General features: G+C 37.3%; 1 protein-coding gene across 3 annotated transcripts in view; it reads right to left on the bottom strand.

Moving 5' to 3' along the window:
* The window catches only part of Myo5a (myosin VA), a 160,547-nt gene that overhangs the window by 64,277 nt on the left and 82,042 nt on the right, over window positions 1-14,228 (bottom strand). For all 3 annotated transcript variants that reach the window (XM_057768937.1, XM_057768935.1, XM_057768936.1), the window contains exons 10-15: window positions 13,795-14,060; window positions 12,979-13,060; window positions 9,817-9,957; window positions 8,238-8,363; window positions 5,977-6,060; window positions 664-825 (exon numbers count right to left, since the gene is read on the bottom strand). In XM_057768937.1, the coding sequence (XP_057624920.1) occupies window positions 664-825; window positions 5,977-6,060; window positions 8,238-8,363; window positions 9,817-9,957; window positions 12,979-13,060; window positions 13,795-14,060 (861 nt within the window). The remainder of the gene's footprint in view (window positions 1-663; window positions 826-5,976; window positions 6,061-8,237; window positions 8,364-9,816; window positions 9,958-12,978; window positions 13,061-13,794; window positions 14,061-14,228) is intronic.

Below are 14,228 nucleotides of genomic sequence, written 5' to 3'. Positions count from 1 at the left end.
CTTCTACTCCTTTCTCTGTAGCTTCCTGTTGTGAGCTCCACTATAATGTGACTTATATAAGGCATGAACTCTGCTCAAAAAAGCTGCAGATTTCTTAATATTATATAAAAAGTAAGCAGAGAACAGGCAGAAGGACAAACAGAAAGAAAGCATCATTAAGGACATGGGCCAAGACTGGAGGCTGTGGACCCACATCAGGCCCTGTTCCTGTCTACAAGGCCGCAGAGGAACAACACACTAATGCTGACCAGTGTTCGACCTCCCTTCCAAAGCCCCTCCCCCATGTACAGACACCAAGCATGTGTGGGATGTTTCCCACTACACATAGGGATATGGATAGCGAGGGATATTTTCCATTATCCACAGGAAGAAGAGGGGACTTTCTTGCACTGAAAAAGCTGATGGATGCTCTGTAAGAATATAGAACTGAGACAACCAATAACAAAACAAAGATAGCAGTGGTCTGAGACATGATATGTACTAGAGGAACTGAGACATAGAAAATTATTTTTGGAAAGGCTGATGAGTGTGGAGTGGGTAAAATCTAACTAGACAGTATTGTTTGCACAGCAGAAACACTGACCTTTCTTCAGCTGAAGAACCTGTCCACAAGGTTGTGGAAGCTGAAGGGAAGGAGGCTGTAGCAGCAGCTGCTGAACTCACCTGGTGTCCCACTGTTTTCTTGTGTTCCTTGGCCATCTGGCCAGGTCGGCCCTTAGTAGGCTTTACAGGCACTCGGGTGAGAGGAGTGCGCCCTGAAGAGGTGGCGGAGGTAGGACTGATGGCCTTCTCATCATCTTGAAATAGTTCTGGTAGCATCTTAAACTAAGTTAAAAATAGTAAAAGAAAATTGTACTCTAGAACCAAGTGCAACACAGCTAAAATCCCAGCTCTTGGGAGACAGAGAGAGGAGGCTCATGAGTTCCAGGCCAGACTTATCAAGTAAGTGACTTCAAGGCCAAACAAGACACTATCTAAAAGACTAAACCAATACAACAAAAATTCATACCCTAAACCGTAAATGGAAAATAAGCCTATGTAGAAGACACATTACAGATACTTCTAATAAACATTTATGGTTGTATATAGTTATAGTCAGACTCACAGAAATAATTTCTGTGTTAGGAGCAAAAAAAATATAAGAGAAGGGAAATATAAATGTCACAAATATATGCTGGAAAAAACAATTCTATAAAGAAACTCAATTATGTATAGACTTGAAGATCTAACTAATCCCAAAGGAAATGTCAGTTAAACATACAAATGGTTTTGAATATAATTATGAGAAAATATTAACCAAAAGATTAAGTTTATTACCTCAGTTCTACAAGGGGGTTTATGTAGCAGAAACAAAGGACTAGGCCAGGTCTGCGGGTGGCTGGAGTTGTAAGCACTAACTCAGAACACCCAAGGGTTTCAGCAGAAAGGTGCTATGAACAAGCTTTTACTACTGGAGGGCAAAAATTAATGAATTAATAATTTTAAGAAAATAATTTGAATTGTATAACAAAGGAGAAAACCTTGTTATTATCCTATGTGTATTTATATTTGATTTTAAGAAATTTAAAACTTTAGTGCAATTACCATACTCATTTGTTTTTTGAGACGGGGATCTCACTATGTTACCACAAGAACTAGCTCTGTAGATCAGGCTGATCTCAAACTCAGAGATCTGCCTGTCTCTGCTTCACCTTTAATAAGTGAGTGGATACCAGTCAATGTAGTTGGATGGAAATTTCTGAAACGAAGGAGACCTGAAACTAGTCTACAGCAACATCGTGCTATATGGACACATCTTTCTAACACTGTTTTATTTTATATAAATAAAATTAATCATTTGCATAATTCAAGTCACGCTTGTAACCACCAATTATTTACTAATCTCAGATTATCTAGGAAAATTTTTTTCTATGAGATAGATCACTTTCACTGAAAAACAAGGTCATGTGTCTGTAGTTTTATGACTTAGGAGGTAAATGGAGGTGGTTCAGAGTTCAAAGCCAGCCTCAACTTCCCATCTACATGCTTTGAGGACAGCCTGGACTAAATGATGTCCTGTCTTAACAGGCAAACAATAGCAAACTCAAAGCTGGGGGGATGACTCAATTGGTAAAGTGCTTGTCTTGCTGAATTTGAACTCCACCAGCTACATAAAAAGTTGGACAAGGTGGTACACGGCTGTAATCCCAATAGTGAGGAGAAAACAGGAGAATCCCTGGGGTTCACTGGTCACCTCACTCTATCTTTACTGCTGAGCTCCAAGTCAATGAAAGACAATGTCTCAAAAGAAGACAGTGTTCCTAAGGACAGCTTGATATTGTCCTCCTTCCTTCACACACATACTCATACACTTGAACATGAGTGTCCCCGTGTGTGTGTGTACACATGTGCACACATGTGCACTAACAGTATACACTTAGAATTATTGCATCAGAAACTGTTCTATAATGTATTCTTCAGAGACTGTTTTTCTTGGATTTTGTTTCTGGTGCCTCTTCTGGCTGCCTCTGTTAACTGGAACATCTGGTTTCAGCTCTAGGAGTTTTTATCTACATGCTCTTTCCAAGTCTCATTGCTTTAAAAGGCACCAAGTTCTGAAGCCCACAGCATTTCTACACCTCTCTGCCTTTCCCTGTGACCTGCTTCATTCCTCACTTCCCATATGACAATTCTACCTGGCTATCTCTAATTGACAATTTAATCAAAACATATCTAAAGTAGACACAAATGGATTTTACATCGTTCTTATCACCAAAACTTCAGTTCAAAGCACATAGTACAAATATCAGCAAAGCCGGGCGGTGGTGGCGCACGCCTTTAATCCCAGCACTCGGGAGGCAGAGGCAGGAGGATCTCTGTGAGTTTGAGACCAGCCTGGTCTACAAGAGCTAGTCCAGGACAGGCTCCAAAGCCACAGAGAAACCCTGTCTCGAAAAACCAAAAAAAAAAAAAAAAAAAAAAAACCAAAAACAAATATCAGCAAAATGATCCTTCCAAGAGAACAGACTGGGGCACAGGAGAACACTTCCTACGTAAAACCCCAGCAGCACAAACACTAAGGACATCATTGAATAAATGGGACCTCCTGAGACTGAGAAGCTTCTGTAAAGCAAAGGACACTGTCACTAAGACAGAAAGGCAACCCACTGACTGGGAGAAGATCTTCACCAACCCCGCAACTGACAAAGGTCTGATATCCAAAATATACAAAGAACTCAAGAAATTAGACCGTAAAAGGTTAATCAATCCAATTATAAAATGGGGCACTGAGCTGAACAGAGACTTTTCAACAGAAGAAGTTCAAATGGCCAAAAGTCACTTAAGATCATGCTCAACTTCCTTAGCAATCAGGGAAATGCAAATCAAGACAACATTAAGATACCATCTTACACCGGTCAGAATGGCTAAAATCAAAAACACCAATGATAGCCTCTGCTGAGGAGGTTGTGGAGAAAGGGGCACTCTCATCCATTGCTGGTGGGAATGCAAACTTGTGCAACCACTTTGGAAAGCAGTGTGGCGGTTTCTCAGGAAAGTCGGGTTCAACCTACCTCTTGACCCAGCAATACCACTATTGGGAATATACCCAAGAGATGCCCAAACATACAACAAAAGTATATGCTCAACTATGTTCATAGCAGCATTGTTTGTAATTGCCAGAACCTGGAAACAACCTAGATGTCCTTCAATGGAAGAATGGATGAAGAAAGTATGGAATATATACATATTAGAGTACTACTCAGCAGTAAAAAACAATGACTTCTTGAATTTTGCATACAAATGGACGGAAATTGAAAACACTATCCTGAGTGAGGTAAGCCAGACCCAAAAAGAGGAACATGGGATGTACTCACTCATATTTGGTTTCTAGCCATAAATAAAGGACATTGAGACTATAATTCGTGACTCTAGAGAAGCTAAATAAGAAGGTGAACCCAAAGAAAAACATATAAGCATCCCCCTGAATATTAACCTTCATCAGGCGATGAAAGAAGACAGAGACAGAGACCAACATTGGAGCACTGGACTGAAGTCTCACGATCCAAAGGAGGAACAGAAGGAGAGTGAGCACGAGCAAGGAACTCAGGACTGCGAGGGGTGCACCCACACACTGAGGCAATGGGGATGTTCTATCGGGAACTCACCAAGGCCAGCTGGCCGGGGACTGAAAAAGCATGGGACAAAACCGGTCTCGCTGAACATAATGGACAATGAGGACTACTGAGAACTGAAGAACAATGGCAATGGGTTCTTGATCCTATTGCATGTAATGGCTTTGTGGGAGCCCAGGTAGTTTGGATGCTCACCTTAATAGACCTGGATGGAGGTGGGTGGTCCTTGGACCTCCCACAGGGCAGAGAAACCTGCTTGCTCTTTGGGCTGAGGAGGAAGGAAGACTTGATTGGGGGAGGGGGAGGGAATGGGAGGTGGTGGCGGGGAAGAGGCAGAAATCTTTAATAATTAAATTAATTAATTAATAAAAAAAATCAGCAAGAAAAATAAAAAAAAATAAAAAAAAAATAAAAAAAATAAAAAACAAATAAAAAAAAAAAAAAAAAGAGAACAGACTGGTATTGTAGTACACCTCTTTATACCAGGTTCAGAGAGAAAATAAAGTTCAGGTCTCTTGGTTGAAATGCTACAAAGACTGGGAATAGGAAAGACCTTCGAACTTACATGAAAATCATGAACTATCCCACTTCAACTGCAACAATAATATATAGACTGGCTCTTCTCAATGACTCTTTGAATATGCTGCTACCCTCTGATGATTAAGGACCCACGAGCCAAACAGGAAATTAAGAATAAAGAAAGAGTTGATTATGGGTACATCTAGAATGAGAACCCATGTTTTATTTAAGCTAAATTATTTTGACAAAGTATTAACAACAGAATGTCATGCTTACATTATAGATTAAAGTGACAAAGACCTTTGAATCACACTTAATGACTGCTACTGTAAAAAAGTTTGCCTTGAACATCAATCTTATAAGTTAAGAAAGCATTAATACTCAACACTTGTTAAGGGTTTAAAAAAAATCTGATTTTTCCATGAATATCTGACTCATCTCTGAGGGTTAAAACTAGGATTTGGTCTTAATGTGATCTTTATATTATTAACATAATTGACTATAAAAAGTTATTATTTAAAAAATAAGAATCCTATTATTTATGTACTATTTCACAGATGTTAAGAGGATTCTCTTAAAATAGGCGAGAAAAACAAAAGTGCCATCAGTAATCTATAAGGTCCACTTGAACACTTTTACTTTTGAAGTGAGTATTGCAGCATCAAGTGACTGACTTCCTGGTTTGCTCCCTTAGGCTGACTGTGTGCCCCCTCCCATCCTTTCCAGAAAAAGGTCAGCAGGTGGTGGTACAGACCAACTTAACTAATCATACTTCTTTGCCATCTGGAATATTTTTTTTCCTAGTTAAAGAGGCGACTCTAGTATTTGTTCTAATGAAAAAATAATTGAAACACTTTGGGTCACATCTGAAATTATAGCCATCATGACCTAGAGTCGATCTCCACTTAGATGGAGTGTAATAGGCCACATTTATAACAAATCCCTTCAAAATGATGAAGCAGAAAAATCCTCTTCTCTAAGTTCCGCACAATGGCACAGGAGAGTAAAGCTACTGTGGAAGAGTGGTTAGAAGCAAGTTCTAAGCAAGACAGCATGAGCTTAACCTAACTTGGGAACTTACCAGTCCTAAGTACCTACAACTCACCTTCTCATCTGTAAAGGAGAGTAATGTAATAGAATCTCACTGTAAGAATCACATGTGTCAACATTTGAAAGGTACTCAGTACAGGACCAGACACATATTAAGTAAGTGTTATATATTTGATAAATTAAAATTTTGATTAAAATTTGTTAGAAAATCATTATTAATATTAAAAGACTGATGCTAAAGCAATTAACATTTTATAGAACATATCCTGATAAGAATAAGTCTATCCATGGTTACCTTGCTTGACTTAAGGACATTAATTTGTTCTTCAAAAACAGTGTCTTTATTCTTTTCAAGAAAGCCTTCACACTGGTACTCCACCTGAAATCACATGAAAAAAATCTCCTTAACTGATAACACTTTTCATCATCAACAAAAGCATATTTATTTGCCTGCGCTCTACGACTAGCTCTCAGCAAGTGGTATTATCCGTCTTTTGTAAGAGATCAGTACCATTCCTAGGGAAAGTATGGTAATTCACTACTGCAAACCTGATAAGATATGCACAAAGGACTCCAAGCACTATTAGAGAGCTTCCTACACATCCATGCTTATTGCTGCATTATTCATAACAGCTAAAAAATGGAACCAGTCTTAATGTCCATCAACAGATGAGTGGATAAAGAAAATGTGGTACACACACACACACAAAATGGAATTTTATTCAGCCACAATAAAAAATAAAATGTCATGAAATCATGATATTTGTAGGAAAACTGATAGAACTGAAAATTGTTATGTTAAATGAAGTAGGTCAAACCCAGAAAGATGAACATTTCAAGTCTTCTCTCATATGTAGATACTAGACTTCAATGTGTATTGTATGTGTGCATGTACATGGATATGAATGTAGGTCGTAAAACTAGAAAAGGGAGCATAACAGGAAAAAAGAGCTCTCAGTGGGGAAAATAAAAGACAATGGAACCAATGTGACCTGAAGGCAGAACTGTAGCCATGGGATATGGAATGTGATCACAGGAGGAGGCAGAAACAGTGGAAAGGGCTAGAGGAGGGGAACAATTAAGAACAAAGTATTTAAGAAAAAAGGATAAAATGAAACCCATAGCACACACCAATACTTTCAGCAACTATTAGGTAGAAGCACGAAGATTAGGAATTCGAGGTTGGCCTCAGCTACACAGTAAGTTTAAGACCAGCATTAGCTACACAGACCTTGTCTCAAAATACAAAAATCCATTATCCTATATGTTAACTTTTTAAAATAAAAAACAAAAATAGCAGAATAAAAAAAGAAATATGTAATTCTGGTAAAAGTGTACAAATACCAATTTCCTAGATAAGAGTGGCAGTGACTACTATAAATGATCAAAATGATCTGTCAGTTCATGGGTAAGCAGACTTGTAAGCTGCTCTCCCCCATGGAAAACAGAACATTTTCCAGGCTGACTCAGCATATTTTCTAAGCTAGACCACCACCTGCATCAAGCAGAAGTGGTCCTTGGAGGCAGTGGTTCTCAAACTGTGGGTCACAACCCCTTTGGGGGTCAAAGTACTCTCCCACAGGGGTCACCTAAGACCATTAGAAAACAGATAATTCATAATACAATTCATAACAGTAACAAAATTACAGTTATGAAGTAGCAACGAAAACAGTTTTACAGTTGGGGACTCCACAACATGAGGAACTGTATTAAAGGGTCATAGCAGATTGAGGATCATTGCTCTGAAGAGAGAAAAGATTAAGAGGAGAGAGTATGGGAAGAGCCAGCATCAGGGAGAAGATGGGCAAATATTGTATAATCTGGTAAAGCGGGACTATCTGAGAATTAATTCCTTTTCTTTGAAAACCACACAGCTTCAATCATCTGCACTCAAGGGGCTCTACCGCCTGTACTCCTTAGATCACCCTCGTCATTCAAAGGTTTCAGGTCAGGACTAGACAATCAGAAAACTCTTCATAAAGAGGCCTCCAAAATCTCACAACACTGCCTATCCCACAACTTCCTTGAAATGCAAACGAGTCACAGGATCTCTGACTGCTCAGTGAACTGTAGAGCTTATGAAGAACATATCACCATGCTTTCATAGAATTTTTCATGTATTTAGAGATGTAGTATGTATACAGACCATTCTAATTATCAGAAAATTTTAATAAAGCCATCTAGACCCTACATTACATAATCATTAATATCTCCATACTTAAACACCTTAAGTGGGCTTAAAAATCATAAACATATCTCATGTTAGCTCAAGCCAGAAATCAGGTTTGACTGCTAAATGAGTTACAAAAACACTTGTGGTTCTCAGTTTCTTGAATTTCAAAATAACAGGCAAAAGACTTTTGACCCATATTTATTTAATATATAATCCAAATGAAGTTAAAGAAAGAAAAAACCAAGAACCCAGTACTGTTGCTTTTCCTGAAATGACCTTAAAGAAAGCAAGCACTGCGAAGGAAAAACAATACTTGACTACTGATTTTTATTATAATTTAACATAAAGTATTAAAAAGGAAAAAAGACAAAAGGTTTCCTTACTTTGTCAGCAAAATGTTTGATGATGAAAGCCTTGTTTGACATCCGAGGCTTCTCAAAGAGAGCACATTTGTTCAAATGTGTGTTGTACAGTTTTTGGGCCCATGTATCATCTGTGCCTTTAGGCATCTTGGGGAGAAAAAAGAAAGAGAAATGACTGAGCACTAAGGGTCTTCTGCTATATCAGCAACAAGAGGCCAGTTCCTATGTTCAACTTAAGAGCTCATTTTCCCTTCTCTCAGCACAAGTGAGCCACCAACGAAGGCATGGCTGAGCCCTTCATTGGGCTGATGCAGCACATCTGAGTGAGCATTTGCCTATACCAGGAGTCATCAAATCAATATTTAATGCATTAACACAATAAAGGCTTTACAAGTTAAAAATGAAATACAACTATTAGGCATACTTTTTTGTTTTGTTTTGTTAAATGGAGGTAACATTTATACACAGTGAAATATTAACTTAATCCAGAAAGGTATGAATTGGTAGTCTTTTCTTGTCATTTCTAGAAACTTTATTATTTTTTTTTCCTGTTTTTAAGACATGTATTGAATGGGCTCATTCCATATACTCCTTGCATTTTCCCTTCTTACTTAGGTTGTTATTAACTTTTTGTTATGACAACTGTCATATTCCTCTTATACATATATACATTTATATATTTACAAGTATACTTATAGGCTAAACTCTTATGTCAAAAGGCATACACATTTATGATTCTACTTTCCTCTAAAATATGTTGCATGAATTCTTGCCTTTCATCAAATATATACATGTAATATTAAGTTAGTTTCAACAAAAGAAAGGTACCAAATTTAAAGTAACTTCAGGATATCATTTTTGCTTTGCTTTCATATTTTTAATCTCAAGTAAGAAAGAATATTTTTCTACCACATGCATGCCTTTGTAAAAAGCACAGTTTTTAATTTATTACTATTGTGTGTTTGAGGGCAAGTTCAAGCCATAGCCTTACATTGTTGGATCTGGGGATCAAACTCAGGTTGTCAGATCTATCTGGCAAGCATTTTCCCACTGAGTCATCTCATCTATCATATAGTCTATCTATCTATCTCATCAGCCATACATCTATTTTAAACACACTAAGTATGGCTTCATATGAGGGTCAACACATGATAGGCTGTGGTTTATTGTAGATAAACTAAAGGAAAAAAGATTAAGAAAAAAGATAGATTCACCTAAGGTCATTCAGTAATAAAGTGAAGGATCCAGTGACTTTCTAACATGCTACATCTATAAATGTTAAAGACTATTTATTTATGTCAGTAGCAAAGACAACTAGCCAATATTCAAAACTTATAGCTTTTTAGAACTATAATTCAAAATAATTTTTGTGCAATTTCTTGCAATATATACTACTGCTAATAAAAACATCAAAGATTTACGAATTTAAAAGAATCTTTGGGGTCTAGTGTCTAGTGTTTCTTCAGAATGGAAGTGTAACCCCTGACTTGTCACAACAGTATCTCATGTTAAACTGAAGAGTCTCTGCTTGCACGTTGTTGCCGTGTAGCTTGATGCACCTATCCTGACAGGCTTAAGTACTCCAGAAAATCATAATCACCTTACACTCCTCATCCAGCAAATCTAGAATTCCCAGTTTAGATTCTATAAGATTGATACAAGGCTGATTATCATAAAAATCTATGAGTGTCCATGGAATTTGTTCCTTCATGTATTCCTCCTGTTCCAACTTGAAGACATGCTGAAATAAAGAGAAAACAAAAGTCACTACCATAAAGAACATAACCAAGAAGCATGTGTCTACAGAATACCAAGGAAACCCACATAATGAGGTAGCTCATGGCTTCCAGCAACAACAGCATCGTGGAGAAGCGTGACTGAAATCATGTACAGAAAACCTCAGCTGTAAGTATTCATCACGAACAAATAAATCTAATCATGTAATTTTTTTTTAATTTTTGTTTTGTTTGGGACAGGGTCTCAATATGTAGACCAGGTTAGCCTGAGACTCTCTATGAAGCCCAGGCCAGCTTTGAATTTGTACTCTGGCTAAGGCTCCCAACTGTTGGGATTACAGGCTTGTATCACCACACTACACCTATAACTGATTTGGATAGCAGATAAATACAATAGTCCTTGTGATTTTTTTAAATGCACATTTCCAAAACTGTGTAACTTTTTCCTGAACTTATTGCACAGAAATGCTAAATGAGCACAGAAATGCCTCAGTTGGCATTGGTCAGCTATGCAGAATGAATGCTTTCCAGGTTACTGAACAGCCAGGTAGTGATTTCACTGCAAAAAATAATTTTGCCAAGTTGCTGTGTTTAGAAGTATAGGTGCCTCAGAATTAGATGACAGTTGTCCTTGAATATCTACCTTGATTTTCTCAGACAGGGAATCTAGGGCTCACATTTCTGGAATGTACACTGAATACTGCAAGCAGCTACAAGCACTACCAATGCGCTGTACCTCTGCTAAAGGCTCCAGGCACCATGGAGCCTTTACTTCTTATCTCCACCCACTCTTTAATCAGCTTAGCTACTGAGCCTATATATACCATGTGTCAGCCACTGCGTGTGGTCAACAACACAGACATGGATGCTGCACTTGTGAATGGGGAGAGAACTGGAGAAATCAAATAGTCACAAAGAATTACACATGCTAAATTACACAATAAAATTACAAATGCTAATGATGTTACAAAGGAGAATAACAAATATCCTCACCTAGTTTGGAGATGGGTGTTCGGGTAGGCTTCCCTGGGGAAAAGCTTGTGATGAAGTTCTGAATATAAACAGAAGCTAACTGATCTAGGGCGGCAGAATAATCAAACCACCACCTCTGCTTCAGCCAAGTTGGCTGACAACACAGCTTCCACTTTTTACAGATGCTAATGACCACTACTGCATTTTAAATATTTCTTTATTTATTTCCTCTGGATCCTTTGGCTCACTCTTTCTTGCCATTTTTTTTTCTAGAAAAAGTAGCTTTTTGTGGATGTGATCTAAAAATACTTATTTTCTAGGACCCCTAATTTTTAGAACTCAAAGGTGACACAGAGATTTTTGACTCTCTCTCTCTCTTCCCCACTCTATTTTACACTTATGACAATATCATCTTAGCTTATTTGTAGTAACGATCCTTGGTCTAAAAGATGTATGTATGTATGTATGTATGTATGTATGTATGTATGTATGTATTAAGTATGTATGTATGTATATATATATAATTCAAATTAACAAATTTCTTCTGTTTTTTTATTACTGTTAATAAAGTGGTAAACAGGGTACCATTAAGAACTAAGGATTTGGGACTGGAGACATGGCTCAGTGTTTAAGAGCACTTGTTGCTCTTGAAGAGGAGCTGGGTTCAGTTCCCAGAACTCACAGATAGTTTACAACTATCCATAACTGGTGAAAAACTGGTCCTGTTATTTATGGAAAACCTTAGCATTTTTAAGATCTCTTCTACATTATTTCACTGCAACAAACAGCTTTACTTGCTAAACAAAGGTGGTTTGTTTACCAAAGTACTTGTAATATTCGACAATGTCATATACTTAAAAACTTCAGTCCCAAATGTACAAAACCCCAATCTGTCTCTATGCAAAAAATTTTATTCTTTGCTACTTATTAATACTTATTTCATATTTTTTAAAGATTTATTTATTTATTATGCATACAACATTCTGTCTCCATGTATGCCCGCACACCAGAAGAGAGCACCAGATTTCATTACAAGTGGTTGTGAGCCACCATGTGGTTGCTGGGAATTGAACTCAGGACCTCTGAGAGAGCAGCCAGTGCTCTTAACCTCTGAGCCATCTCTCCAGCCCCCTTATTTCATATTTTAAAAGATTATGTTCATCAGCTTTTTTTGACTTCTCAATTTGAAACTTTATTTTGTCTTTGTTTTCTCCATTTATTGGTCCTTACTCAGCAATATATACATACTGCTGAATACATAGATATGAAAAAGTTTCCATATCATAGAAAATAAAATTTGAAAACAAGTAGCTTTTAAACATAACACAGTATTCTATCACAGTTGAAACTTTTCTTCTTAATGACTCAACAAGACCTAAAAAGGAACCATGTCATTTCTAACTTTACCAATATAAATTTGTTCTCTCTGAAAATAAAAAGGATGTTTTTCAAGCACATTTTCTGTTTTACACTGTTATGATAATTTATATACAGATTATTTTGAGAGAAATTTATCATTCATTTCAGACAAAAATAAAACATTTTGTTTGAAGTGGGTGGTGAGGTGGTGGCAAGTCAGTACTTAAATGTACCCAGTGCTCAGAATGCAGAGGCAGGAGGTTAGCCAATAAGGGCCACTTCCAAAATATGCCCCTTGCCGTTGCCTCAGTGAAGAATTTTCCCCACTGAAGAGAGAATTTGTAAAATTCTGACATCTTGGTAACACAGTAAATGGTGGTTAATGTAGTTATAACTCCACATATTGTTGGCTTCCAAACAGCACATAGAAGGACTCAATGTTAGTGCCTGCCCAACTTACAACTCTCATTCAGATTATCTGCCCAAATGCTCATTATTCTAGATAGGTGATAACTGACAAACTTTTTATAATGTTACATCAATTTGTAATGCTCAGTTCCTTGGTAGTTTCACTATTCTAAACCCATAATAATTATAGTTCAGGAGTTTATTTCACAGACCAAGCTTCTAACAAAGACTAAGAATTCAAAAGAAAAATCTATAGCAAAATTTTATTCAAGAAAGAAAATTCTTACCATGTTGAATTGTTGCTGCAGTTTTTCATTTGCATAATTTATGCAAAACTGTTCAAAACTATTTATCTCAAAAGTTTCAAATCTGTAACACCAAAAAAGTAAGGTAGGAAGGAAAGAAAAAGAATAAATAGCTTTTAAAAATATTGAAAATAAGCATACTTGGAAGAGGAAATGAGAAGCTCCTTAACACTATCAAATCTTCTTTACATATCAGATAAAGGTTGCTGCTAAGACACAACATGATGGGCACTGGCTGAGACAAAGCTTCCCTTGTATGGCCCTGCCTATGGATGTGCAGCTTTGGGTGTTTGAGGCTCATTCACCCTCCAGTACAGAACAGCAGAACTATGCTAAGGCCACAGTTCCTCTCAGTTTATACTATCAAAATTTCTATCCCCAGAGACAGGAGATAGAAATAGTAAAGCTATAGGTGCTTCTGTAAAACTGAATCAGAGGGTGAAAAATTAGCTGCCAAAAAAAGTTTCAACAATTACAGAAGTGTAACCAGAGAAGGCAACTAGAAATGAAATTATATTTTCAGAAAATAATTAATCATTCAAGAGTCTGAAATCAATTAACTCTACCTATTAGATTAGTAAGTAGGACTGGAGTTGAGCTAATTGTTGTTTAAGCAGGGCTTAATTATTTTTTAGCATCATTATATTTCCATCATCAAAGACACTTCTGAATGATCATAAGTAGGATTTCCTTTCTTCTCCAGTAGAAAACAAAATTAAATAGTGTGCAGAGTTACAAAACACTCCCGAAAAACAACTGCTTTCCAGCAGGGTAGGGCAATAAGCCAAATGCACTCACCCATAAATATCCAGCACGCCAATGAAAGAGTGCTGCTTGACAGCAGAATGGAGAGCCTGATTGACGTGATCCACAATCCAGCTAAAGAGTTTTGCATAGATATGCTTTGCTAAAGCATCTCGGGCATTTGTGGCCTGCAGCTTGGAGATGGGCTTGATATATGTCTCTGTGGCAGTAGCCAGCTTTCGGTGGCAGAGCCAGTGACACATCTCTTCATAATCCACACCCATGAGGTCACAGAAGATGATAAGTGGCTCATGCTTGGGCTGCCAAAAGAGAATGTGTTATTGCCTATGGCACGATCAATCAAAGAATAAGTCCTGAAAAAGGAAGTAACAAAATTTAGCAAAATTTCTGTCATATGGACATCAGCATCACTCATCTTCCATCAGCAAGATAATAAGAAGCATTCATAAGCCAGCATATAAATGTCA

Source organism: Chionomys nivalis, chromosome 4 (genome assembly GCF_950005125.1).
Source record: "Chionomys nivalis chromosome 4, mChiNiv1.1, whole genome shotgun sequence".
In the NCBI taxonomy this organism is placed as follows: Eukaryota; Metazoa; Chordata; class Mammalia; order Rodentia; family Cricetidae; genus Chionomys; species Chionomys nivalis.
This window is presented reverse-complemented; position numbering and strand designations above follow the sequence as displayed.